A 26,516-nucleotide genomic window follows, 5' to 3' on the forward strand; every position below is an offset into this window, starting at 1 on the left:
GCGATGCCCGCAGCGCAAACGCGGTGAGTACATACCACGATATCTCCCATGCAGCGCCTGACACAAAGTACAAAAGGCCATCCATAGTGCTCGTCGAACCTCATCCCACAACCACGCAGTGGCTCTTCCAACCGTCCACCACTCTCACCCAACCAATCGCACGCACTCCACCATGAAACTCCTCAATCTCGTCGTTCTCGCGGCCGCCGCCGCCATTCCCGCCCAGGCTTGCAAGTGCATCGACAGCAATGGAGGCCAGAACGCCGTCAACACTCAGTTTTGCTGCGCGTCTCTCGACGGATCGTTCCAATTCGGCGACGACTGCGCCGCCAGCTCCATTTCGCAGCACCTCAGCAACTTCAGGTCGTGCTGCAGGATCCGCGGCAGCCAGACCTCCGACTGCAACTTCCCGAGCAAGGTGAATGTCTGGGTTGTATCCGCGCACAAATTTCTGCTGACGGTTGAAATGATAGGAATAGGGCCATTGGCCGGGCGCACTGGCATATACTTTCAGAACCCCCCGTCATGTTGTTCAAGAGATGTAGGATGGGCCATGGAGCAGACAAAAATGTGGATTTTAAGAACGCCCACGTTGTAGAACTCGTATCATGTAGTACTATACATGATCGAATCCCCAATTCGTGTTTGGTGGAATGCGATGCCACGACGCCTTCAGCGACGCCGTGGTTTACATTCCATATTTGCAGGCAGTCGTTTCTGCTGTTCGCACACGGCAATGTTCACCGAACATCTCGAGAGCGCGATGACCGCGCCGACTCACGTCGCCGATAGCCACCGTGGTCAACGCTTCACTGGCCCTACCGCACACCCGCTTTCACGCACCTCTTCGTATTTTCCCGGAGCGCGTCCCGGGTTCCGGCAGAGGATGTCGATGACCTTGTGTCCGCCCCCCTGGCCTCGCACTACGGGTCTTCGCGCCGCGCCTCAAGCTCGCCCGCTGAACTCGGCGATCACCTCGTCCTTTGGGCTTCACCATCGCGCGGAAGATTCCATTTCCTCTCGTGTGATCGTCGGAGTGGCAGTACCAGAAGGAGGTATGAACTCTGGAGGCCCTCAGGGATACAGAGGCGGAGCTTCATTGCGTAAAACCGAACTTGCTCTCGAGCCATGTCCTGCGTCTGTGGAGTCCTTCAAGGCTCCCAAAGCGATCTGCAGCGGTACTTAGCATGAGTCCCATGTACGGACAACACGAGAACAAGCAAGACTTCTCCATGATAACGATACTGATCATCGTCAAAAGCGGCCGTTAGAGGCAACCTCTACGTGACCGGACAAACCTAGTCGAAGACCACGACCGGTCGAAACGAGCCGGTGATCAGACGGCGGATACCATGCAAAGAAATGATTAGACAGTCCGTTACGCTAGTTGCCAGGGAAAGACAGACTGCTGGTGGGGTGAGGGGGTTCGTGCGTGCGCGTGCAAGTCCGTAGATAAATCAAGCGTACGGTGCGTCCGAAGACGGGAGGGGAACTAGCTGGTAAGTTAGATGCGAGTGGGTGCGAATGCGCAGTGTGGTGCGGTGAGATAGGGATATATAGTGTCGATGCGTAGGCAGTCCATGGCAAGGGGGCAGAGTTCGTGCTCTCGTGAAGGCGGCAGTCGGTCGGTCCGCGCACGAGAGGGACGTGGCGTCACAGTTCGTCTCGAAGTCTCTCTCAGACACGCGCGACGGCGGCAAAGGCGCCAACGAAGGCACCGACGACCCCAACGAGGAGCGCGGAAAGCACGCCAGCGGGAAGTGCGGGCCGCGGCTCGCGCCGTTGAACGGCACGAAGGGGTCCGAGCTCTGGCTCGCACTGGAGCCGTCAGACGAGTTGATCCTGTCGCCGGTGAGGTTTGCGCCGTTGGGGCCGATCGGGCGCGAGGTGTCGGTGAAGGCGCACGAGTCCGACGTGCAGAGGCACTCGCCCTTGACCGGGTCCCAGAACGGCGTCGAGCAGTTGGACGCGATGCGGACGCGGGGAGCGGAGGACACCGTCGATTGTGCGGGGCTCGGGTCCGAAGGCGTGGGGTGGTCCGCAGGGCAGCCATACTGTATCAAAGTCAGCTCACGATCGCAGAATGTCGAGTGCTGGACGACATACGCAAGTGTAGAAGGGGAAGTCCGAGAAGGGGCACAGTTGGATCAGGCCAGCCTCGTGCGAAGGCATACCGTTGCAGATCTTGACCGAGTCGTCGATCGCGGGAGTGGAGCACTTGAGAGGCGCGAAGTTGTTGAGGTCCGAGAGCTTGGTCGGGTTGCGGACCCACGCGAGGAGCTGCTCAGAGGAGACAATCCAAGCTGTACAAAGGATCAACGGAAGGTTTGAACAAGTATAACACAATCCGACTGACTGTTTGGCTGCTGCTGTGCCCAGTCAAGGAACTGGTTGATCATCGCGATCGTCTTCGTCGAAGCGGTGGAGCCCGGGACGCTCAGCTGATGGTCGTCATAGGTTAGCGTGGCAAACTAACTAATATCTAGCCAGCGACCCACCGAGACGTGGATGGGGTGAGTGTAGAGACCGAAGGGTTGGCGCTTGGCGTTGTAGTGGGCCATGAAGGTGTTCTTGAGGTACTCGAGCGTCGCAGTGTCGTTGACTGCAGTCTCGCCGTTGGCAGCGTCACTGTATGGTGAATGAGAACGCGATGTCACACAGCCTGTGGTGAATGCTCACAGCCAGGGGTCCATCAGATGGGGACCGTTGATACCACGGTTGTCGAAGGTGGCGTACATCGGGAGCTCCCAGAAACCGGGGAGCTGGGGTTGGCCCTTGCAGAGGCCATCGACGGCGAGACAGTCATTGGCCATGCCATAGTCCAGCGTGTACGGCCAGTAGGCATCAGTGTCTGATTCAGTGACGGGGATAGACGCGCTAGATGAGGAGTCATAGGTGAAGCCCATGCTGGCGAGGAGCTTGAGGGTGTCAACCGAGTAGTTGAGGAAGGGCGCGCGGAAACCGATGATGGACGAGAGCGGGATGCCGGCGAGCTGGTTGAGGGCAATGAGATTACCCGCGACCTCGTTCTCGGGGGGCGTGCCGACGTGCGTCATTCTGCGGATATGACGGGGTTTACACGAGGCGATTTGGCAGGATATGACAACACTCACGTGTGGTCCGCAATCTCGTTGCCGGCGACGTACCAGTCCGTGACGAGTGTGAAGTTGGTGTAGTCGATGGAGTTGTAGTACGTCATCTTGGGCTGACAGCCGTTCGGGTTTTTGCGCTGGGCCAGGAACTGGTTCACAGAGTCAAGGGTGTAGCTCTGGATGGCATCGTCGGCGGTGAAGACGATGAACATGGGCGTGTCTTCCTGCATGGCGAGAGACCGGGTCAGCTCGGAGATTCAAACAGGACGGGCGGAAAAAAAGACGTCTTGGGCACAGTGGGTGGGGGCGAAGACCTGAGCAGTGAAGACATACAACAGCGAGACCACCCGGAGGATCAGTGCTTGCACAGTGGCAGTTGGGCAGCTGGCATTTCGAGGGATCGCAAGAGTAACCGGCGGCGGCAGAGGAGGTCGTGGGGCCAGAGATTGAGCCTTCCTCTGCGAGGACGAGGCCAAGGAGGGGGAGGACGGCGGCAAAGAGGGAGGCGGGGCGCATGGTGGCGTCGGGGGGAGGGCAAGCGACGGCCGGGGAGGAGAGGGCCAAATGCGAAGAAGGGCAACGAATGGGGGAGACGGAGAGAGTATATGTAAGACGCGGGCCAGAAAGCGGGCTCGAACCGTGCTGGCTGCTGACAAAGCACCTGACCCACCCGGCCTGATCTCCCCGCGTATCCCCAGACCTGTCACGGCCGCTCTTGAGTCTCCTCCACGCCGCCCACAGCGAGCGCTGCCATTCTACGAGCCCGACACCGTCCTCCGCACCGCCAACCACTGCACCTACCGAATCCGTCCCCCCGTACTCAGAAGCCGCCTCCGCAGCCGCTTCTCTATTAAGCGGGCTCACACGAATGCGCCCAGTGTTCCAGGCGCTCGCTTCGTCCTGTTCGCGTCCGTCACAGAACGTGCGGGCCGCATCCTCGCGCACGGGCGCATGCAGACGAAGCCCAGGTGATGACCAGAGCCCTCCGCCCAACATCGTGGATTCATTCCGAGGCGCCAGCGACGTACCGGTGCTAATTCCGGAACTCCGCCCGGCGACAGACGCTGGGAGGCGTCGATATGAAACAAGAACTCGCCTTCAAACCCGGCCGGACTCCAGCATTTTGAAGAACGAACGTGCCGGGAATTGAGGGTGCTGTGTGGGTCCGTTCCTTCTTAGTTCTTGGCTCTTGTGCTCAACTTGTGCTTTACACTTCGTTTGCAGTACCTTCTCTGTACAAGCAAAAAGCACGCATCTATGGCTACCCCCCGAGTATCTTCCAGACGAACTCGCTCAGTACATCGCGTGCATCTGCATGGCGCCGTAGTCTGGGCGGGAGTACACCGCGTCGTCTTGCTCGCGCATCAGCACCAGGGTCCCGACTACGAGGTGGTCGAAATACTTGTGGCCCAACGGCTGGAGCGACATCGACCGCGGCGCGTCGAGGTAGAAGATGGCCAGCTCATTTCCCTTCATCATGGCCTAGGAGCCACCGTGAGCAGCGCACTGTCTCCTCTCCAACGCCGAGCTCACCTTCCATTGGCGCTTGCTCTGTTTCCATTCAATGGTAGATCCGTCCCCGACGCGGTACACACGAGCTCTGGTTCATTCGTCAGCTTCGCACGCAGCGACCATGTGGTCCTCGCGCGTCTCACCCGTTGACCAGATTCTTCGAGACGACGTCTTTCAACGGCCTCCCGGTCTCGCCCATCGTCAACGACGAACCCATCGACACCGACGCAGATCCGAACCTGCAGACGATGGTCTCGATGAGCACCCCCGCGCGCGCTCCTCCAAACACAAGACTCACTCGATCGACGCGACCTGCGGCCCGTCCTCCGTCAGCCCCCTCCTCACCGTCACTACGCAACACCGCGGCGCCCACACGTTCACCCCCACGCTGATACAGTACCTCCCGAGCCCCGCCGCCGCCTCCTCCCCCGCCCCCCGTGCCTGTGAGGGCGACGAGAGCGTCATCGCGAACGGCCCGGCCTGCGCGAACCGGTACGACGCCGTCCCGCTGGGGAACGCCGCGCTCGCGTACGTGGGCAGCCCGTGCTCGTCCACTTCCCGTCCGTGTCCTTGTTCTGGTTGGGCAGCCGCGTCCTCCGGAACCCCCTCGAGCACGCTCTCGCGCCGCCGTTGCAGCTGCAGCTGCGCGCTCTGCCGCCGCGCGGGCGCGGAGTTGCGCCGCGGCCCAAGCGCGATCTTGCCCGCGACCGCGCTCGCGAACGCCGATGGGACCGTCGACGCCCGTCGTGAGTTCCCGCGCTCGCTCGGGGCGGGCGGCGTGCAGTCCATCGTGGGCGTGGGCGTCCCAGGAGAGGGGGAGATCGCGCGCGGGTCGTCCATCTGGCGGCCCTCGAGCAGCGCGAGTGCGCGCGCCCGGCCGTCGGCGGAAGCGGAGAGGCTGTCGCGCTGGGGCTCGGAGCCGGAGTCGTTGCTGCGCCGTCCTGACTGGAACGTCGAGTCCGAGTCGGAAGCGACGTCCGAGCCCGGCGTTGGCTCGGAGCCTGGCGGCGAGGGCGGGTATTCGGCTTTCGGGCGCGAGTACAGGTCGTCGTCTGCCGCTTGCGAGCCCGAGACTGTGGTGGCGGGGGTGGAAGGGTGGGGGTGTCGGCGGGCCGGCGAAACAGCGTGAAGCGCGAGGGCGAGGCGGGCGGGGAGGGGTCCTGCCCTCCGAGGGCGCGGCGGCCGAAGAGTGACATGCGCTTCGAGTTGGAATGCTTATGAATGGCCTGGGTAGACTCCATAGTTCAGTCGCGGAGTCGCGGAGGGGGCCAGGTTGGTGGTGGCTTGGGGCTCGGATCGGGGAGTGAGCGCAGGAAGGAACGAGGGATGGATGTAGCTTGACCGCTTTTCTTTGCGCCCGCCGCGCGTTATGTATCCCTCGTGGCCCTCGAGCGCAGTCTGCTATGTTTGCGTGATGGGCGGGTGCAGCGCCTGGTGTTCCAAGTTTAAGGTGCTGCGGGGCCCCTTGGTGACCGAGGCGCGCAGCAAGGGAACATAGAAGACATACGGCATCGGACACTCCAAATAGCGATTGAGAGCTGTGCGGATCACTGTGGAGGCGGGGAGAGTTTACTGCGCTGTGCTCAGCATGCGGGTGATAGCGTCGTACGACTTGAGCTGGGCATAGAACGCTGGGTAGAAAGGTGGGAAAAGGGGAAGGGCGAGAGGGCATTCCAGTGTTTATCATGGCCTTTATGTGCGTACCATGAGCTCTACCGGGTGTATACTTGGGAGAAGGATTCCTTCCTTTCGGACGATGGAATGGTAGGTCATGACGTCATTCAGTGGCCTGCGGAGGCGGTACGTTCTTTGTAGTTATTTGCTACTCATCGAGCTATGTGAATTCTTCCAGCAGAACCATCGAGCCATAAAGTAGTATTTCGCATCGTCCGATGCAAGGAAAATCGCGTGTCAACCACCGCCTCAAAGTTTGCTTCCTACCCAGAGTAGTTCAATTGTTGGCATGGAAGCTGCGCGCCGCTTTACTTCTTCTTTCAGACTTTCAGTGCTTACGGTGGTAAGACGACAATCTAACTGAAAAGCCGCGGGTTTCGATGGACCGAGTTGATGCGTAGGAAGGTAAGTAACGGCAGCTTCAAATCGTTGGAGCTCAGACTGTGTGCTGTTTGAGATGTTGATCAAGCTGTGGATGATTTTTGGTGCCGTTTTGGCGCTGATGATCTACGGCACGTGCTCTGAGAGTTTACATATAACGCGCGGTTCGTGTCGGCTATTCCGCACGCACCTCACGTCAAATTGCAGACCGACCCACCCTCTGTCCTTGCGGCAGAGCTCAATGGCAGGTCTGTGCCAAAGCAGGGCGGAGAACGACCGGATGTCTTAGTGCTCGGCCTCGGTCGCGCTGCTCGGGCCCGTCCAGGCTGGAGGAGCAGAGCCGGTGATTCGTACATTCCTCTCCCTTGCCACCACCTCTTCCCCGACACGTCACCGCCTCGTTTCCCTCTGCACCTGCCTCTGTGTACCCCTTTCGTAGCCGTAACATGCTCTATTCTTGTTCACAACGTGATCGTCAGTGGGTGATTCCGCTTGCACCGCCCATGCGGTCGGAAGAAGTACCATGGTGAGTCCTCGAGGCCGTTCACAAATCCCGACGCGGCCAATCATCCCCACTACCCACTTTCTCCTCCTTCACGACTGTACGCCAATGAAAGCCATACGACGGCTCATCGGCCAGGAAAAGAAACCAACGACTTTTGATACGCAGGAGAGGTCGATTCCTGCGGTACCTGCCGACGAAATCGGTCAAGAGCTCAAGAGCTGGGCCAATAGCGTCGGTGTGGTGCTTGCACCCGTGGATGCAGTATGGTGGCAACTACAGAACAAGCAGGACCTGACGGTTGAAGAACGAGTGAAGTCGGGAGTCGTGGGGCTGCAGTTTCATGGTGGAGGATACATGCTGGGGAGGCGAAGGAGACCGAGTCGGGGTTCTCTCGTACGTCTTTGCTTTGCTTTCTGCGTCACTGTTGTAACCTATGCCCCGCTAGGCATACCCCGAGGGCTGATTCAGGTGAATCTTGCGGTCGTGAACCGTATCGCGTGCTCATATTTTCTTAGCACGGAATATGTGCATCGGTCCTATGTGAGTGATCAATACTGTCTGTTGTGTCCGCAAGTCTTATTTCCGCTCTCTGTAGCTGTTGAGTATTCCCTCATCGGATTATCAGAAGATGATGAAAGCCGTCCCTTCCCGACTCAATTGCTCGAGGCGGTGTCGGCGTACCGATATTTGCTCAAAGACATGAACGTTCCCGCAAGTCGCATTGTGTTCGTTGGCGATTCTGCGGGAGCGCATCTGGTGCTCGCTCTGCAACGCTACCTGTGCGAGACACAGACTCTACCTTTTCCCTCGGGATTATTCCTACACAGCCCGTGGTGCGATCTCTCTGCGTGAGTGGTCCAAGTTTGTGAAGTGTGTTAATTGAATAACGTGCATGTCAATCCATCAGAGACGCACAACGCCCTCAAATGCCGCGTCTGCTTGGCTCGATGACTGCCGACCACCTATCTTCGCCTTACTTTTCACCTTCACTAAACCCGGCACCCCGACACTGGCCACCAACCTTGATATACTACGGCGAGACCGAGCAGTTCAAAACCTCCATCGTGGCACTAGAATCACAGCTGAAGAACGCCAACGCCAAAGTCACGGCCTATGCGGCGCCAGGGATCCCGGAGTACTGCAGCCACGATTTCCTCATAATGGCAAACGTTGAGAATGGGTTCCCTGAAGAAGTACGCAAATGCTGGAGAAGGGTCAAAGGATGGGCGCAGACTCTGGAAGCGAAGCGCTAGTATGTAAGGCGCTCATCGCACTCCCGACGAGTTTTTGGCTTACAACTCGCAGATGTAGACGGACTATATGCTGTACCGCCGATATGTTGTTGTAACAGAGTATGTGCTGCTTCTTCTTCTCCTGAACAGGTTCAGCGAGCTTACCATCCACTTGGTCAGTGGTTACTCATTACGAACAAAGGGACAAACTCACCGCTCCGTCCCCGCGTAATCGGCGGTCACCGGTATCCCGTGCCCCGCATTGCACTCCTTCCGCACGACGTCCTCCGAGAACCGCCGCGCAAAGCCGAACAGCTCCTCCGTCTCCAGCGGCCTCTTCGCCCGCACCAGCCTCTCCCGCACCAACGCCCTCAACGCGTCCGCCACCCACGACCGGCAGTCCCACCCGTCGTCCTCCTCCCCCGCGCGCACCGGCACCTGGCACAGCACGGGTCCGCCGCCCGCGCGTCCCGCACGTCGACCGTCCCGACGCGCACGCGGCCGACCATCACGGGCGTGCGCGCGCACTCGACCGCCCGCCGTTCGAACGCCCACAGGCCGTTGCGGCGCGTGGCGTGGTATCGCGTGCTCGGCCGTGCCAGCGACCGCGCGTCCTCCCTTTGTGGGGCCGGGGCGAGGAGGAGGGCCCAGTGGATGCGGAGGTGAGGAGTAGACGTGCGCGTGTCGTCGTAGCTGGCGAGGTAGAGGTGGAGCTTGCCCATGGCCGGCGCTGGAGGGCGGGGCTGGCAGGGTGTGGTCGCTGGGCGAGGACGAAGCAACGGAGGAGGATGACACGAGAGGCGATTTGGATGCAGCCTGGTTGTTCCTTCAGGCATCCGCCTGCTTGCAGGCAGCTTTTGTGCGTCCGTGGTGGGTTGGGCATGTGGGCAGCGTGTGCAATGTGCGGCTTATGCGTCCTAAAACCCTTTGTCTCCGAGCAAACCCGTGCGTATCGTGCGTCGACGTACCTTTATCGCCCACGCCTCCCCGCATCTACTCGTTGTGATCTAACAAGTCGACCACACGCGGCACCGTTGGTCCCATGGAAACAATATTCTCGACATATTGCAACAGCATCTCAGCTAATATCCGCGTAAATTCTTACAGTCGTTGAACGTATCGAGGTGAGATCGCAATAGCATGCGCTCTCCTACTGTCTGCCTCCCCTCTTTACCTTCATATCTAACATCTGCCCATCCCTGTTGCATAAGACTTCTGTTTGCTCACCATAAGTTGCACTTGAATTTGTTGATGCTGATAATATTATATGATGGGCACATATATGGGCCCTTGGCACAGTGGTAGCGCGCACGCTTCGCAGTAGTTGGGGACATTTCGTCCTTGAGCAGTTGTTTGCGTGAGGTCCAGGGTTCAATCCCCTGAGCGTCCATATTTTTGTTTGTCTGCACCGTTCACACCACACTACCCACACGGAGCATATCAATATCACTTTGAAAGCAGGCTCAGTGGAGGTCTTTTCGTTGCGGTGCGGACGAGCGCTGAGCGCAAGTGTGAAAGAAAGCACTGTTGCTGGCCCTCGGAATCTCGTGAATCGTCACATCGCATTCAATCATGTTCCCACCTCCTCCACAGAGCACATCGAGACCGCTGCCCTACGTAAGAAATGCATGTCCTCCACGCGTCGGCTCGAACAGGCCATCCCAGCATTTGAACCCCACATTGGAAGTGATCTGAGCAACACCCACGATGAGCATCGGCCTCTCATAGGAGTGAAGGAGCAGCATACCGTGGTCGAGTTACACATGGCCATGACGGGGTCGCCGCTGAGCGTCTTTGCCGAGATGTCGGACGCGAAGACGTTCGTGGCTAAGCACACACATGAGCGAGCGCATCTCGACGGGTTTGCGGAAAACGGACGCACCAGTGTCTGGGTAGAGGTCAAGGATGATGACCTCCTTGCCTGTCGCCCCTTCGACGGCGTACCTGGAAATGATTCGTCAGGGACAGATTGACCACATGGCAGCAGGCGACGTGCCAGCACGGGTCCGAGATGCAGGAGCCTTCGACGTATCCCGGGGTGCTACAGATTGAGGTGCATCAGGGAAGGGATGGTAAGTCGTCATGTAAGGAACGCACTCGTTGATCGTCCCGGAGAAGCCTTTGAACACAAAGTCCTGAATTCGCGTATTGTTGGGGCTGCTGGTGTTTGGCGGGGCGCCAAGCTGATCGGATTCGAGTTGTTAGACAGAGTTCTGTATATGTAAAGGACTTAACCTACTCCCTGGTCCCAATAACTGGACCGAGATGATCAGTATCAAACGACGCGTCAAAAGAAAATATCCATCTACTTTTGGGTCACATAGATCTACGTGGGAGGGCAGTCAGTAACGATGTAAGCAGATATAGGGTTGCGCGTACCGGGAACATGACGTTCTTGAACAAGATGTTCTTCCATGTGATGCTGGGACGACGTTAGATCAACTCGGTTGAAAGATGAAGGTCGCGTACTTTCGGGCAAGGCCATTACCGCCGGTCCAACTCTTGAATCTTGCCGCGTATAGCGAGTTGACCTGGAGGCCCATGAGCTCATCGTCGGTTTCAAGAACGTCGAGTCCCTACCATCACAACGTTCTCGATGCTATTATGTGTATGTGAGCAGAGTACGATTTGGGAGAGAACAGTGCGCACTTACAGGACGTTCTGAACATCCGCAACAGAGCCACCCTTTCCGAGGGAGCCGATGGACAACCCGTGGCCTCCTTCGCAGTAGTTATTCCTGGCATCCACGTGAGCGGAGATTCACCATGAACTCTGCAATATCTCACCTCCAATGGATATTCTTTGCTCCGCTGCCGACGGTGAGGCAGTCATCTCCGTTGACGATATGATTGCCTTCGAGAAGCAGGTCGGAACCACCGGCGGAAAATCCTGGAGATCAAATATGTGAGTCCATGAAGCTGACTCGAACATGTGTTACGAACCGTCCCTATGAGTTTGGATGGCATGGGGCGTCAAAATGCAAGCCTTGGTTCAGACGCAGCACGTACGTGTTGAATGGGAATGACTGCCGTGTAATGTAAGTTCAGGTCAAAACAAGGCAAAGAGGGCCTCACATCGGTGTCCGACTTCGCCAGGATGATGTTGTTATAGACATGGATGTTCGACGCCCCACTCGTAGCAAAGTTCCACGCGATAGGCTGTCATATCTGCTTGATGATATGTGCTGATAATGACCGAGGGAGCTTACCTTCCATAACTTCATATTATGAATTGCGCCGTGCGAGATTTTGCTGAAAGCCCAACCATGGGGACGGTTGGTTTGCTCCATCGCGTCCCACCACTTCGAGGTGCTCAGCAATACCGAAATGCAGTCAGGAGGGCACATACCTGTTGGCCATGACCGTCGACCCAACCCCATTCTGGATCCGTAGTTCCACGCAATGTAACGTTCGTTCCACCTGAGAAAGTCACCCTGGAAAGTGCTGAGCACCGCGAACATGCTGAATAGGAACGGGAGGGCACTCACCATGACCCGGGGAAACCCTAGCGTACGCACAACCTCGTCAACATTGAGACTCCTCCACAAGAACAATGACATACAGACGACGACACAACGCTACCAACCCGCAAATGAGCGAACGTGTGGAGATTTGGAGGCAATCGACAGACCTTGAATGGCAGCAATGTCATCAGGGTACGTGAGGTTCCCTTCGATGGCGACTTCGACATTCGTGAAGGAGGGGAATTTGATGCTCGTGAACAGGTTGTAGGTCGTGCCCTTCTTGAAGAGGATGGTCGTGTTTGCCGAGTATTTGCCCGTCGCCAGCGCCGCAGTCAGAGCAGGAACATCATCCGCTCCGTCCGTGTGTTGCACCGTAAACGTCTGCCAGGCAACCACATAGGTGGTGAGCAACAGGAGGATCAACCAACGCGGGAGCCAGCCATAACGGAAGTACGGGGGGTCATAAGAGAGACCTGTTACTCACCGGACGCTTTATACTGCTCTACCAGCGCCGCAAGACCAGGTGGTCAACGCGGTGCATCATAATGAGAGCTAGGGCCCGCTTGGATAAATGAGCGGGGCGGTCAGGTGGGCGCGTGGGCGCTGCGTCCAGGGAGGAGCTGGGCCGTCGTCGTCGGAATATCGAGACAGTTCAAGCGCGGCTGATGCAGAGAGAGCACCTGACCGGGTTAGTGCAGAACAGGGAGCAGAGGCGAGCGGTGAACGCGACGCTGCGACTCGAGCAGCCGCGGCGCGAACAGCGAGGTTTTTGCGGCCGGCAACGTTCGCGCCGCAGAGCGGCCCGCCACGTCCCGCCGCCGCCACCATCGTACCCTGTGTGCGCGAGCGTGACAGACATCTCATGCCAGTTTCCCCATCTCGCCAACTCCTCCGTGTTAACCGAACCTGTCACCAACTTGGCCTTGCATGGCACGCGTCTCTTGTCTGCGTCTTTGCCAACAAATCCCGCGCACTTCATGCAAGTTGATGGGACCAGCTCCGAGAGAGGCATTCTCTTTCTACAGCTCTCCTTCGAAGACCGTTGGCATCACCGCATCACCCTACCCATTTGAGCACACGCTTCTCAACCCGTAAATATCGCGGCCTATCGCAGTCAGTACTAGTCCCCAATGCCGACTTTTTGACGGGTAAGCTTCGATGTGTTTATATTACACAGACAACCGTTGCTACGACTACCTCGACAATCGCAGCTCAACCCTGGTGAGCGACGATCAGTCGCTACACCTCGAGTGGAGAAGCGACTGATCGGTGGTAAAATTCGGATACAGTTTAGTCTTCAATTATCAAGTGGCTCAACAACACGTGTAAGCAGACACTCTCCGAATTTTGATGGCCGGGGTTGCGCTCTTTGCCCTCACCAACCAGCAGCGATGAGCGACGTCCGAACGCGAACGGCTCTCAAGAGGGAGACTCGAGAGCCCGTCTAGCGACGTACCATCGCTGACGAGCTCTCCATTCTCGGGCCAAGACGAAGCAACGGAGACGTAGGGGATAATATGGAACCGGAGAGTGAGATGTCTCAAGACTGAAAACTCCGGCTGACATCAAACCTGCGCAATGAGAGTCTCCGACTTATCATATTCTCTTTGTGGCTGACCACGACCTCAGTTCCTCTTCAGCACGAATGCGATCTTGTAGATCCGGACTGTTATCCGCCTCGAATCATCGTCGATTTGCCTGGTCACCGACAAATTCGAGCTGTCTGGTGCATTTTCAGTCTCGGCGAATAATCTGTGGACACCCTTGTGGCTGAGAAGCTGCTCCACCAGCGCAGGAACCGATGCAGAAGTCGATTCGAATCACTGAACGAAGTTCGGTCTTCCTGGTATCACGGAAGCTGCGTCCGAGTTCTGCTTCCGACTTGCGTCAATACAGATTACATGGGATCAGTTCGTTGTGCGACATGTACGAATTTCAATTGCCTATTATGTTTTGTAAGATGGCTCCCAGCTGACTTACTCCAAGCCGCAGTGGCTGTCTCAGCTCGGTCAATGAAAAATAGTACTCGTTTTGACGATGGGTGAGTAGTCACGCTCATCAGGGTCGAAGCTTCTTTGTTGTGATCCTCGACCAACGCTGCTTGTGAGCATCCAGATATCCACTTCATCTAATGCTAATCACAATTCGTATACACAAACACAACACATATGCTGGGGATGCAGCTGAATAGCGACAATGGACACTCGAAGGCGTTCTTTGAGGGAGCCCTCGACTTCACTACCATCGGAGGCGATTCCACCACCACTTTCCCCGCGATTTCATGCGACTCTTCTTCGTCATCTTAGTTGCAATCCACTCTTTCAGCACCTCCCACTTCTCCTCACGGCTCGAACTCTTCCAGTTCTCAAACGAGCACCACATCGTGATCGTCGCCGCTATTGGTTTCCTTGCCTCGACTGGCATCCTCTCGGGATTCCTCAGGCTCTGCGGCGCCGCCATGTTCCTCATGCTGCCAACCAACTTGTCAACCGCGAGGAAAGCCGCTCTGAGCACCCACGACATGTTTCCGACGACCCCCTCATCTCTCATCTCACACACCCCCAAACGTCCAGAGTACGCATGCGAGCACTGCAATACACGGCGTTTCGCCCTCCCGGTCGAGTGCGGTCTACAACGATAGCGGAGACGGAGCCTCGGACACGGACCATCCCACTCGGTTGACAATTCGACCAAACACCCGAGCCCTGGAAAAGGATATCCCGCAACTCCCCACATCATCTCCTCTCCCTAGGTACCCTAGACTGTACCTCATCGCCGTCGGGTCCTTATCTGCTGTGCACACCCTCTCCCCGACCAGGTCCCCGGTCCCCCGAAGACACTACGAATCCATTCTTGCCCGAATCGTTACAGGCCGAGTTACCTCGCTGCGACCAGACATCTCCGGGCCAGTCGTGCGCGTGCGATGCCCTTCCTTTGAAGGCCGTCGATCGACGCGTTATCTGGGACCTCCGCAGACCGGAAGTCATGCTGGAAAACAGGACGACACCGCCGTTGCCACTTCGCCATCGTATCACAGTCTGAGCGATGTGAAAGGCAAGTGATGTGTCTGCTCAATCACGACATGCTAGGAATTAATCCCGGCTTAGCTTCGTCAGGTCAGTATCGGACGGTCATTACTTCTCTTCTTCGTTATCGCTACTTGTACGGACCGCCGTTTCCAGGCTGTACCACTACCACGCCATCTACACCCTGTACGGGACTTTTATCGCAGGACGATCCGCGGGGGCTTCCTTCACGCGTTCCCTTCTACGCTCCCACCCCTTCGCCGATAGCAAATGCATCCAACCATGTACCATCCGCCTCACCGTTCGAGATCCTCTCCCAACACGCTATCCCACCCTACCGCCCCCCTCGTCCTTATATAACCATACCACAATCGAGCAGTGGAGCGTCCCGCACCACAGACTCAGCCTCCGTACAGATCCCAGCCCTTCGCGCAACCACGCACGTTCTCTAGTCAGGGACCGCGGCGCGTCGCAGCCGCTCAACGTCCCCACTTCCCTCCTTCCTTACGCTCTCCCCAAAGTCTCCGCACCGACGGCGCGACGGCCTTCGCCGCAATCGCATGAGAACGCCGAAGCGGCGCAGGCGCGCAATACAGATAGCGGCAGGCCTATCGCTGCCCTGCAGTGCGCGACGGCCGTCAACATCTCGAACCGGTCGCGCGCCGAATCGGGAGGCCCGCCTCGATCGATGGCGGCGCACCCACGCCCGCGCGAGCGTGGACGCAGCGTTGCTCGTCGTCGGGACGCGGCGGATGGATCTCTGATGCCGCGAACAGAGCACAGAGAAGGGAGCCGGGCCCTGCCTTGTCTACCGTCCAGGAACGGTGCACATCGCGCACCGGCGGGGGCCTGCCGCGCGAACACAAAGCAGAGAGAGAGTGGCACCGCAACAGCCCGAGCCCCCACCCAGCGGACGGACACTCGGCTCCGTTCACAGGCAAAATGCTCGTCTTCGCCGTTTTTACCGCCACCGCCGCCTGCGAATGACACTGATAGATTTGCCGACCCCGTCGGCGCGAGCGCGCCCCTCCCCGCGCGAAGGGGCACAGGCGAGCGTTGCTTGTCTGCGCCGCGCCATTCAGTCGCACGGCGAGGACGCCGTCGCGGACCCGCCATCGGCAAACGCGACCCGGCGGGAAGGAGCCTAGCGAATCACCTGGGACTGCACGATCGCCTCGAACGCCGGCGCGCACGCGCAAACGCCGCGTCGAAGGGCGAAGGGAAGGGGAAGCGTGCTGCGCGCGCGCGCGCGCGAGATACGGCGGTCGGCGAGAACGCGACGTGCGGCGCGCGCAGCCTTTCGCACCTTATCGCGACGCTTCCGGCTGAAGTAAATTTTGTCGGGAACGCGAGCCGTTGCGGAGCGAGCGTGCCTGTTGTGACAATGACCTGGGCTCGAGCCGTAGGTGCTACCCAAGTCTTCGCGGAAGAATGCGAGGGCGCGGAGATCCCGCCCGGCGGTGGACAGATCCTGGGGACCAACCCTCGTCTGGAACAAAAAAAGCAAGCAGAAGGGAGGGGAGGGGGGCGGTGTCGACCCCGGTGTAGAGCCCAGGCGCGGTCGCAGGGACCTCCCGAGCTCGGGGAAATCGTCCTCGCCGCTCAGTCCAAAGCGGCGGCTTGGAAGTCGGAAGGCGAGAGCAGCTGGCCGGCCACGGGTGAGGACGGCCAGGGCGGGGGTCGGGCGCGGAGGGGCGGCCCGCGTCCTTCTGGGCGATCCGCGCCGGCATGTGGAGGCGGGGGCGAACCGATGCTCGTCGCCGGCGGAACCGTCGAGCTGCTGGGGAAGGCAGCGAGCTCGCCTCGGCGCACACGGACGTACATTCGTCCGCGTATGTGTGCGTGCGAAGGACCCGGGTGCCCACCGCCTCCGGGCCCGCCCCCGGTTTGGGGCGCGGACGCAGACGCGGCGGACGCGCGCGGACGTCGGAATGCCGACGTCGCGACCCCGGCTCTCGTCCCGAGTACACATATCTGCTAGCTGCTGTGCAGGGCCGTCCGGGCGTGCGCAACGTAAGTGATAACAGGAATACGCACCGAACCTCGCCGCGAGGCTTTGCGCATCTTCGCCTGCCGTTGCCGCCGCCCAGGCGTCCCGCCAGCCACGGTCGCACCTGTCGCGCACGGGCGAAAAATGGAGCGGACGCCTGCGTGGCGGGCATCGAGGCGGGCGAGCGCGCGTTCCCCGCCGGCGGAATGCACGCATCGTGGCTCGCGCATCAGCGAACCGTGGAGCCCGCGCCCGGTCTCCGAAGGCTTACGAGAGCTTGGAAAGAGACGAAGAGGCTTTGGGTGAGGTAACCGGGCAGATTGTGTGTTGGACAGCGACATATTGGGAGGATCTGCGGCCTGGGCGCCAATTTGTTGGCAAGTTTTCGCGGCGCTCAGCGCTCGGGCTTGGGAGAAGCATCGGTGCCCGGTGCGGACGCCGTTGAGGGCCGTGCTACGTTTTGATGCATCGAGGAGGGTAGCCGGGACTGTTGGGATGGGCGCGGTGATACGGTGGCGAGGATGCAAAGGACGTACCGAGACGGCGCATGTAACCACGAGCAATATGGAATGCGTCTATGAATTCCTACTCCACTTGTGTCCTCTGCCCATGGCGCTCCCTCGTCCGTAGTCCTCGTCAACTTCCTTTTCCGAAAATGCAAGGGCTGCAAAAGAAGAAACGATCGACGTACCCCGCACTTTAGCGCAGCCCCGAGGTCTGGGGAACATCCTCGAGGACTGAAGACAGACCGAACGTCCACGCAGAAATCTCGGCGAGCTTCGCAACAGCCGGTCCCCGAGGATTGGGTCCTTCACGTACGGTTGCCGTGGTATCGACCGCGTGTATGGAAAGAGAACGGCATGCCGCACCGGGGATGCGTGATGGATTCATATTCGGGCGATGCCAGGAAGTGTGGCTGACAGCGGTATCTATCTTCAAGCGCCTATGAACTGTACACAAGAGACGAGAGACGCTGCGGAGCGAGCGCACATTAGCCCAACAAAGAGATCGTCGAACAACGAGAACTCACATATTAGCCCCGCCAACACTGCACCCTCTCCTAGCGCCCGAGGATCGACAGCAGCTTCGCGACGCGCCGCACGCCGCAAGAGACGTAAAGCGCGACAAACACGGCCCCTGGCGCCCCCGGCGCGAGGGACGGGGAGGCACGGGCGCACCGCGGCGTACGGCGGACGGGCGAGAGGACGAGAAGAGGGGGGAACGTCGCGCCCGCCTGCTTTATAGCCAAAAGCAACGATCGGCACGCGGGCGCCCGCAGCGCCCGGCCCGCGGCCCACCGCGCCGAGCTCCCGAGTGCGCGAGCCAACGGCGTCGACTCGGGACCCGTCCCGTGGGCCCGATCCTGCGCGCGCGATTGAATATTTGGGTTGTCGACGACGCCGCCGATCCGTCCCGCCGCCAGATGCTGGCCGATGGGGACGCCGGGCCGGCGGGATCTCCGGCGATGATCGTCTGTCTGTTGTGAAGCCCTCGGGGTCCCGACCCGTCCATGACGGTATCCGGCCCCGGGCTGATCGACGTCGCGCGCGGTGGTGGGCCCGCCTCTGCGCTCGAACGGGCAGGTGCGCTACGAGCCGCCTCGCTCCGAGCTCTGCGTCGACGATCGTCCGCCTGCGCTCCCCCACGTGCCGTCGGGTGGCAGGCCCGGGCCCGGGGGTGCTTGTTGGCGCGTCCGGCGACTTGTGCAACACACAACATGTGGATTTCCGTTTTCGGACGGCGACGAGCCTCGTCGATAGCGAGTGCTCCCGCGCGCGTGCGCGCGTGCCTTTTCTCTTCATCTCCGAGCCGTTGCGTCCTCCGTCCCGTCTCCGTTATCCGCCTTCCGTCATTCGCCTTCCGTTCCGTCTCCGGCCCCGTCGTCCGCACCCTCAGCCTCCACCCGCGACCCGTCTCGCGCGATAACGGCGTATCATCGCCTCGCGCGTACGTACGTGCGTGGGTCCTCGGCCCCCGGCCATTGGCCCTGCGCTCGCCCTTCGTGAGAGGCGGATCGCGTCAGACGGGGAAGCGGGTGTCGGAGCGGGCTCTCAGACGTCCGACGACAGATCCGGGCCCTCGCCGTGCGCTCGGGCCTAGCAGAGCGGCGGCACGCTCGCGAGCGTCGACCGCGCGAGGAACAAAAAGCTGTAGCCAGACCGTCGACCAGACGCGAGCGCCGCCGCCCGCCGCCGCCACTGCGCTGGACGCGGACCGCTGGCTCGAGCGAGAGCGCGCGCCTTCCGACTTCAGGTCGAATCCACTGCGGCAGCGAGGCCTTCTGCCGGCGGTGCAGCCCTTCCCTGGCCCCCACCGAACATTGCACGATAACAAGGCGTCTTCTACGATCACCTCGCCACGGAAATCCCTGATGGCCAGAGTGGACGCCATCCCGAGGCCAGAAGCCATCGAAGCCCTGGACGCGCGGCACACGTTCCTGCCGCTCGCCCGCGGACGGAGGGGAGCGGCGATAGTGGACGCAGGCTCGAGAGGCCCCCATGGCTGCTGCATATCCCCGCTCGTCGCCCGCGGTGCGTCTGGGGAACCCTTGCGTCTTGCACGACCGCGTCAGGTGCCGCGGTTCGGGGCTTTGGGGTGGCCTGATCGCACGACGCGCCCCCGAATGGCACGCGCGCGCGGAGGCCGGCCAGGCCAGACTGCGGCAGGTTCTGCTCGGCGTGCGGGGCGGCGGCCGTACGTCCACTGCTGCCGGCGCTCCGTCGACGTGCGCCCCCCTCCTTCCGTCTCCGACCCGTCGGCGGGTCTAGCCCGCGCGCGTGCCGACAATGCCACCGCGTGCGAGTCGGGGGGACAAAGGAGCGGAGGCGCGTGGGATGCACGAACCCGAGAAAACAAGCATGCGTGCTTCGGGCAGACACCTCCGGCAGTCACGGCTTGGGCATTGGGCATACACATGCAGCGTGCGCGGTGCGAGGCGGGCGAAAGCCCGCAGATCGAACTGGCACGAGCACTACAGTGCCGCGGATCGTCCAACGGCACGGGCAGTCTGGGGAAGCACGGGAGCCGTTAGCGGCGGGGAACGGGTCCCTCGCGCCTTCTGATGCACGCGCAAACGCTGCGGGGGAACGCGCGAACCCTGAAGAGAACGTGCACGCCCGCGAGCGCAGTGTGGCACGATCTCGCGCGCGCACTGTTGCCATCCCCGTCCGTTCGTCCATTCGTCCATTCATCCGTGCTAGTACGTGCACCGCCCGACGCACGCTCGCGCTGGGACCGCGGACGCCATGCGCGGCGAGCGCGGGCGACCAGAACGATCGAGCAGCGAGCAGGTGACCCGCGCGTGACGCCCACGGACGGCCGTTCGTCAAAGCGAGCGAGTGTGAGAGGTCGCCCTGTACCCCTCGAGCTCCGACCGGTCGCGACGGCACCGCACCGCACGACACGGCACGACGCGCGCGGGAGGCCGTGCACAGATGAAAGCCAGCGTGCCTGGCGAGGCTGCGCTGAAGTTCCGTACGGCGACGGGCGTCTGCAGGCCAACACCGTTCCCCCAACGTCCCGAAACGGAAGCTCGGCCACACTCCATTCAAGCGCCCGTGAGATCGGAGTGCGAGATCGAGGTTGGCCGTGCCCGCTTCGCGCGACATCTTCCCGCGCGCGCGGGTCGGCGGGCGAGCGTTTGATGGCGGGTGACCTCTCGCTGGTCCCTTTGGGAGCGCGTCGGGCGGCGAGGCCCTTTGTCGCGCGAGCGGCGAGAGGCAGGTGACGGCCTCGCGGGAGTCGACAATGGACATTTGCCCGCGGTGCACGTCGTGTGCGCTTTGGACGAACGTCACGAAACGGCCTGAGCGAAGGGTGAAAGGGGAGGGGGTGGTCACATCGGATGCCCGTCGTGCAGGACCCTCGGTTGCCGTTCGTGGCGCGCAGGCTGCTCAGAAGCTCGCGAGGCGCTCTGCGGACGGGTCTCTTGACCCCGCTTGACCCCGCCCTAGCGACAATGCACCCACCGCAAGCAACGAGAGCGATCGTGCACGCTTCGCGAAAGCGAAAGCGTCCAGCTCTGTCTACGAAGCCCAGCGGCCTACGAGCATCGTCATCCGGCGTCGTCGACAGTGCGTCATAGTCTGCCCTGTGAGAGCGCATCGAGCCGCGGGCTCGGCCTGCTGTTCTTTGTCGCGCGCGGTTTACGTGCGTGTGGCGTTGTCGGGAAGGGACGTCGTCGTCCATCGCGGCTTCCACCAGTGCTTCGCGTTCTGCTCGCGCGCGCGAAGCGTGTCCCCCGACGACAGCCGCGGCCACGAACCCCCCTGCGGCTCGCTTTGGCGGCCGTGCTCACGTTCATATTGCGAGGGACCCTGTTTCCTCAAGATCGCGAGTCGAGCCCGTTCGTTACACGTAAATGATGGGGGGTCCGTTCGCTGGGATCACCGTGAAAGGCGGGGAGGTCTCCTGGACGGCCTGCGCTTGTGCGGGTGCATAATCCAGATGCACGATCCTGAGCCACATCTGCATAGTTGGATGCATGGTATCAAGGCGAGGCAGGATGCTTACCGGGCGATGCGTGCATGCTCGCGAGTCACCAGTGGGTGCTGGTGGCCACCCAAGGCCAGGCCTCCTCCGCAAGCGGAGCTCACGCGCACGTCCGGACGGAGACGGGTCCCCTCGTCCATCTCGTGCTCAGAAACCTCGACGGTTCCGGGCACGCGCACGACCGCCGCGGGCGATGTCGGACGGCGAGCGCGGACGGGGTTTGGTAGCGTGTGCCCCACTTGCGGACGCCTGCGAGCGGGGTTACACAGACCAGGGTCCCCCGCACCAAGCGTGCCTCCGCCCCACCGATCTGGGAGCGCGCGCGAAGCCGCGGCGGTCTCTGGAGAAGGAGGGGGGGGAAGGGGGCGTGGGACTGCCGCGACGAGCTGCGTGCGAGCGGGTGCGCGTTTGGAGATGGGCGAGGGTGGCACAATGGGGTGCACCTGCACTTCGAATGCTTCCGCTGCCGTTATTGCTGTTGGAGCGCGAGCGACGCGCGCGTGCCCCGCTACACCGACGCCCACCGCGGGTCGCTTGGGGCGCAGCCGATGTGTGCCCGGAGGACGTGTGCACTTACGCGGTGGCCTCGGGAACTTGAGATTCGCGTGGCGATCACACCGAGCGGGCTGGGCCCTGTTCTGTCGAGTCCAGCCGTCGTCAGCTGCACGGTCCCCCAACGTGCCGAATGAGATCAGGAAAACGGGGGTTGTCGCTCGGGGACGTCACGAGACCGGACTGGACGTTGCAGAATGCAGGATACGGTATAGCGCGGGGACGTGTCGAAAGCGCAATGAGCGTGCATGCCAACGCCGAGGCTGGCGAGGCGCGATTAGGCGCGATTGCTGGAAAGGGGTCCCCAGCCTGGCGCGTTCTCGGCGGGAGCGTGTCCGTCCTGTCCGGGCCTAGCCAAGGCGGTTTGGACCGCCTGAGTGGATGAAGATTGCGAGGGTCGTCGAGAGGTGGACGAGGTTCAGTTCAACCGTTCAACGTTTGGGCGCGGCTCTGGGTAGTGGACCTGAATATTTGAATGGCAAGGTTCGTGGGCACGATTGGCGAGTGGTGGGGCCGGGATGGCGAGGCTGGTGAGAGCGCAACTGTGATGCAGACGAGATTGGCGGGGCGTGGGACGAGTGGACTCCGGCGGTCGATTCGCGCGGTGGATCCACCGCGGTGCGCGATCGCCTGGGGTTCGATGTCCACCTCGTCGGTGGGGCCGCCGACGCCGACGTCCGCGCACGGCGACTGGAGGGAACGGGCCGGGGGAAACAGCCAAGCCGTGACAGGCGCGCGATGGCGCCTCGAGCAGCGATCTGTCAGGCAATCTGGGACAGGCGCCCGGCTAGTCAGCGCGATCGGGACGGCCAAATGGAGAGATCCCATCGTGTGCCGACCGCCGCGCGCGCGTCCTCCAATCGTGTCCGAGCCTGCGCCTGCGCCTCCGCGCCCGCGCCACGCGTGGGGAGTGGACGAGAACGCGAGACAGGGTTCACGCGAGTCCCCGTTTGCGCCCGGACATTCGGTGGGTCGAAGTGGAAGCTTGGCCGCTGGCGGAGGACTCGCGGGCGAAAGCCGTGCACGAAGGAGGCTCAAGTTACGGGAGGGAGTCCATCAGGGACGACTGATCTGCCTGTCGGCGTGGACGCGTGTGGGCCGGCGGTGTGCGCGCGAAATGCAGAGGGCGTGGCGGCGCGCACGAAAGCCGGGAAATGGACGAGAACTGGGCCAAAGTTGGGAGGCGTCGAGGCGCTCGCGCCGCCGACCTCTCGGGCTGCTCATCCGCATACGGCCAAGGGCGCCCGATAGGAGGTCGGACCTGGGCCAAGTGGAGTGGGGAGTGCACCCAGACCGAGGCGAGCCCAAATCTTGTGCCTCTAGCGCCTCCGCCGGCCCTGCCCAACGCGCGGCGGGGAGGACGGGGCAGGGAGCGTCGGAGGGGCGGACGCGGCGGGCAGCTTGGCCGGGTCCGCACCCACGTACGGGGAGTGACATCGCGGAGGGAGGGGCGGAGGAGGTTCGAGACGCGTGACATCATGCCCGAATATGGAGGAGATATAGTGACAAACGCCGGGTCGGAGGACTTGAAATCTGCGCACACGGCCGCTCCCGCTCTCCCTCGCCCGCCCTTGCGCCTCGCCCCTCTCTGGGACTGCGTCCCGCGTGCGCGATCGTTATAACCCCCGCTTCGCCCACCGCGCTCCCCCCCAGCCGCCATGCCCTACGCAGGTCCCTCCTCCGACCCCTCCTCCTCCGCGACCGCGACCGCGTCCTTGCCACGCCCCTTCCACCGTCGCTCGCGCTCCTCCGGCAACTTCTCTGACGAACGCGGTCCCGGTGCCTTCGCTGGCCTCGGGCAGCTCCCCCGCCTCAACAAGAAGGCCGTCTTCCGCATCAACGACGACAACGACGACGACAACGTCCACGACGATGAACGCCCCTTCTCCCCGTACGCCAACCCATACTCCCCCCTCAACTCCCTCCGCCTCTCCATGAACGCCGGCAAGTTCTCCCCCTCCATTCAGCCCCCGCCCAGGATCGAAATCCCCCCACTCGAGCCCCCGGCTGCTGTCCCCTTCCCCACCTCTTCCCCCACCTCCCCGTCATCCGGTCCCCTCCTCTTCGCCACTTCGCTCTCCAGGGAGTCGTCGAGGTCGTCCACCGCCTCTCTCCCCCGCACGCCCTCCACCCCCATCATTCTCTCCAATGGGAAGCCCCTCAAGTCCTCCCTCAAGTCTTCCGCCTCCTCGCCAAACATCTCCGACCTGCCCATCAAGCACATACGTGCCCAGTCCGCTCCCTCGACGCCTAGCATGAACAAGAACGTTCACTTCGCCGAGAAGGACGAGGGTCTGGAGACTGTCCGCGTTTACAACAGGACCGGCAAGCCCGCGTCCCTGTCGAAGCCTCCTGGCGAGGAGACCGAGACCGAGACCGAACTCGAGAACTCGTCCTCCTTCCCCTTCCCGATTCTCCCCTCCTCCCTCTCCTCCACCAGCTCCGCAGCCCTTGTCCACGAGATCGACCCGGCGCTCAACCGCACCAACCCGATCCCGAAGTCGAACCCCTCGCCGTACGCCAACGTCTTCCTCGAGACGCTCTCCCTTCCCAAGACACGCCCTCCCACCCTTCGGGGGACGATCCTGGCGCGGAACGTGTCCTTCGAGAAGACCGTCGCCGTCCGCTTCACGCTCGACGACTGGCAAACGACGAGCGAGGTGATGTGCAAGCACGTCGTCAGCCTGCCGGGCCTCCCGCCACCCTTCCCTCGTGCACGCACGATGGGCGACGTCGCCGGGAACCTCGCTACGGGTCAGCCGAAGGACGAGGAGAAGGAGCCGGCCGGACCGACTTGGGACCGCTTCAGGTGAGCGCAGATCCTCTCCTTGTTGGGCCTCCCGGCTGATCATCCCGCAGCTTTACGATCCGGCTGGAGGACTACGAGGCGAAGCTTTCCGAGCGGACTCTGTTCCTGGTCGTCCGCTACAACCCCGGGTGCGGCGGTGAATGGTGGGACAACAACGACAACGCGAACTACCGTGTCGGCTTCCGCCGCGCCGCTGTCTCCCCGCTCCCGTCCCCCAGCTTGGCGAACTCGCAGCAGCGCACGTTCAGTGCTCCGAGCACGCTCCGGGCCACGCCGACTACCGGGGTCGTGGGTTCCCCGTACGCGCCTCCCACGAGGCAGCTCGCGCCGGCACCCCCTCAACTTGTCCGGAGCACGTCGTCCCCGTACCCCGTTCTCACACCGTCGACTGCCGAGCGTGATCAGAAGGAGCGGGAGAGGATGAGTGAGAAGGGGTTGGGCGCGCCGACGGCGGCGTATCTGGCGCGCAAGCTGAGCTTTAGCAACTACGTGTCGCCGGCTTCGGCAGGGACGTCGATGGTCACTCCGCCGACGACTCCGCCCGGTACGGTCCGGATGCGCAGTGCGAGCTTGCCTATGGAAGTTGGGATCAGTGCAGACGGGCCGAAGGAGGAGGAACCGAAGGAGAAGAAGGAAGAGGTGAGCGGAACTTTTATCTTCTTCGTCGATGAGCATCCAACTGACACTGTTCAAGGCACCGACACCCAAGGTGGAGGTCGCCCCCGAACCTGTAAGGCAACGCACACCTTCACCCCCCAGGAAGTCTCCGCCCCTGTTGTCGCCGCTGTAACTATCCCGGGACCATCGCCAGACGCGCTCTCACAAGCGCGGACGTCGTATGGTTTCGAGTATGGTAGCCCTCGACTTCGTTCGGCTACGCGCGGCCACAGCTGCTGAGCCCACCACGGTCGAAGGAGTCAAGCCCGGCGTCTTCCGGAACGGCGAGCCCGAGGCATTCACCCCGCTCATCGCCGAAGAACTCGCGCGAGGGCAGCCCCGACAGGAAGCAGCCCCCCCGCCCTGGCACTCGGCTTCTCCGTTCCGAGAACGAGCAGCCCGCGACCGATAAGCCCTAGTACGGAGGCGCAAGCAGCCGTCGAGTCGATCAACACCGCCGTGCGCGAGCTTGGCCTGGGCCTCCCCGGGGCGCTTCCGCCAACGCGCGCGTGGACACGAGCGACCCCAGCTACGCAGCGCTCTCCGCCAGTGGTGCTTCGCCCAGAGTTCGCCTCCTCCGCAATCGTTGGCGTCGACGCCGATGCCGATGCCGACGCCGAGCGAGGTCCCGATGCTCAAGTCCGGCGAAAACACGCCCAAGGCGGGGTTCGGGTATGGGTTCCCGGGTTTTAGTTTTGGGGGCATGCAGGATGCTGGTATGGTCGGAGGTGAGTTGTGTCGTCGTCGCCGCTCTTATCTTTTCCGTCTGACGCGACGCTTTCTAGCACGTATGGGATGAGTTGTTGCTGAGCTGGCGGTCTGCCTCCCTCCTTGCCGCGCGATAGGCGATCAACGGCGTTGGGAGTGCGCTCGACCCTGGTGTGTCGCTAGACGCCGAAAATGTCGCTGTCCGCGTCGAGCGCATGGTGCTCGACGGCGTCGACATGTAACATCAGGCTTTCTAGTATGCAACTCTTTTCTCACTCTCTGCCCCCTCTCCTGTGTCGCGTGATAGCCCCCGCGCCGATCTATATATCATTATCTGCCGTCCCGTCCTTGCGTCTCGTCTGCTCCCTTTTGCCATGCCGTCCTTCCCCTTCGTCTCCAAAACGAGCGGCCGACCATGGGCCGC

General features: G+C 61.6%; 8 protein-coding genes and 1 non-coding gene across 9 annotated transcripts; 5 read left to right on the top strand and 4 right to left on the bottom strand.

Annotated features, from left to right (window-relative positions):
* Positions 1–172: 172 nt before the first annotated feature.
* BXZ73DRAFT_101504 (uncharacterized protein) lies at positions 173–545 on the top strand (the record flags this gene model as incomplete). The annotated part of the gene is made up of 2 exons (XM_048014930.1): positions 173–418; positions 480–545. 2 exons carry the CDS (start codon positions 173–175, stop codon positions 543–545), a joined length of 312 nt encoding a protein of 103 aa, XP_047877938.1.
* Positions 546–1,677: 1,132 nt separating this feature from the next.
* On the bottom strand, positions 1,678–3,608 carry BXZ73DRAFT_90049 (uncharacterized protein; the record flags this gene model as incomplete). Its single annotated transcript, XM_048025489.1, has 8 exons — positions 1,678–1,773; positions 1,794–2,054; positions 2,107–2,303; positions 2,357–2,441; positions 2,499–2,628; positions 2,680–3,057; positions 3,114–3,316; positions 3,426–3,608. 8 exons carry the CDS (start codon positions 3,606–3,608, stop codon positions 1,678–1,680), a joined length of 1,533 nt encoding a protein of 510 aa, XP_047877939.1.
* Positions 3,609–4,385: 777 nt separating this feature from the next.
* On the bottom strand, positions 4,386–5,393 carry BXZ73DRAFT_46885 (uncharacterized protein; the record flags this gene model as incomplete). Its single annotated transcript, XM_048019773.1, has 4 exons — positions 4,386–4,574; positions 4,626–4,692; positions 4,748–4,843; positions 4,903–5,393. 4 exons carry the CDS (start codon positions 5,391–5,393, stop codon positions 4,386–4,388), a joined length of 843 nt encoding a protein of 280 aa, XP_047877940.1.
* A 1,876-nt stretch (positions 5,394–7,269) lies between these two features.
* Positions 7,270–8,417, top strand: BXZ73DRAFT_46880 (alpha/beta-hydrolase; the record flags this gene model as incomplete). Its single annotated transcript, XM_048019770.1, has 5 exons — positions 7,270–7,561; positions 7,610–7,632; positions 7,680–7,704; positions 7,760–8,012; positions 8,072–8,417. 5 exons carry the CDS (start codon positions 7,270–7,272, stop codon positions 8,415–8,417), a joined length of 939 nt encoding a protein of 312 aa, XP_047877941.1.
* A 189-nt stretch (positions 8,418–8,606) lies between these two features.
* On the bottom strand, positions 8,607–9,118 carry BXZ73DRAFT_101507 (uncharacterized protein; the record flags this gene model as incomplete). The annotated part of the gene is made up of 2 exons (XM_048014931.1): positions 8,607–8,834; positions 8,894–9,118. The coding sequence occupies 2 exons, from the start codon at positions 9,116–9,118 to the stop codon at positions 8,607–8,609; spliced, it is 453 nt and encodes a 150-aa protein (XP_047877942.1).
* A 562-nt stretch (positions 9,119–9,680) lies between these two features.
* On the top strand, positions 9,681–9,786 carry BXZ73DRAFT_t103. Its single transcript has one exon. It is a non-coding gene; the product is annotated as a tRNA-Ala (tRNA).
* A 223-nt stretch (positions 9,787–10,009) lies between these two features.
* BXZ73DRAFT_101508 (pectin lyase fold/virulence factor) lies at positions 10,010–12,302 on the bottom strand (the record flags this gene model as incomplete). The annotated part of the gene is made up of 20 exons (XM_048014932.1): positions 10,010–10,087; positions 10,144–10,223; positions 10,279–10,340; positions 10,399–10,437; positions 10,494–10,579; positions 10,636–10,651; positions 10,706–10,722; positions 10,776–10,818; positions 10,866–10,927; positions 10,977–10,995; positions 11,050–11,133; positions 11,183–11,285; positions 11,394–11,421; positions 11,471–11,554; positions 11,605–11,697; positions 11,745–11,815; positions 11,884–11,900; positions 11,958–11,973; positions 12,027–12,240; positions 12,288–12,302. The coding sequence occupies 20 exons, from the start codon at positions 12,300–12,302 to the stop codon at positions 10,010–10,012; spliced, it is 1,227 nt and encodes a 408-aa protein (XP_047877943.1).
* Positions 12,303–14,140: 1,838 nt separating this feature from the next.
* On the top strand, positions 14,141–14,921 carry BXZ73DRAFT_101509 (uncharacterized protein; the record flags this gene model as incomplete). Its single annotated transcript, XM_048014933.1, has 2 exons — positions 14,141–14,433; positions 14,897–14,921. 2 exons carry the CDS (start codon positions 14,141–14,143, stop codon positions 14,919–14,921), a joined length of 318 nt encoding a protein of 105 aa, XP_047877944.1.
* Positions 14,922–23,576: 8,655 nt separating this feature from the next.
* Positions 23,577–26,334, top strand: BXZ73DRAFT_90052 (uncharacterized protein; the record flags this gene model as incomplete). The annotated part of the gene is made up of 6 exons (XM_048025490.1): positions 23,577–24,727; positions 24,778–25,366; positions 25,400–25,580; positions 25,731–25,893; positions 25,922–26,056; positions 26,250–26,334. 6 exons carry the CDS (start codon positions 23,577–23,579, stop codon positions 26,332–26,334), a joined length of 2,304 nt encoding a protein of 767 aa, XP_047877945.1.
* Between the last annotated feature and the right edge of the window lie 182 nt (positions 26,335–26,516).

This window comes from Epithele typhae (genome assembly GCF_022376455.1).
Source record: "Epithele typhae strain CBS 203.58 chromosome Unknown BXZ73scaffold_24, whole genome shotgun sequence".
In the NCBI taxonomy this organism is placed as follows: domain Eukaryota; kingdom Fungi; phylum Basidiomycota; class Agaricomycetes; order Polyporales; family Epitheliaceae; genus Epithele; species Epithele typhae.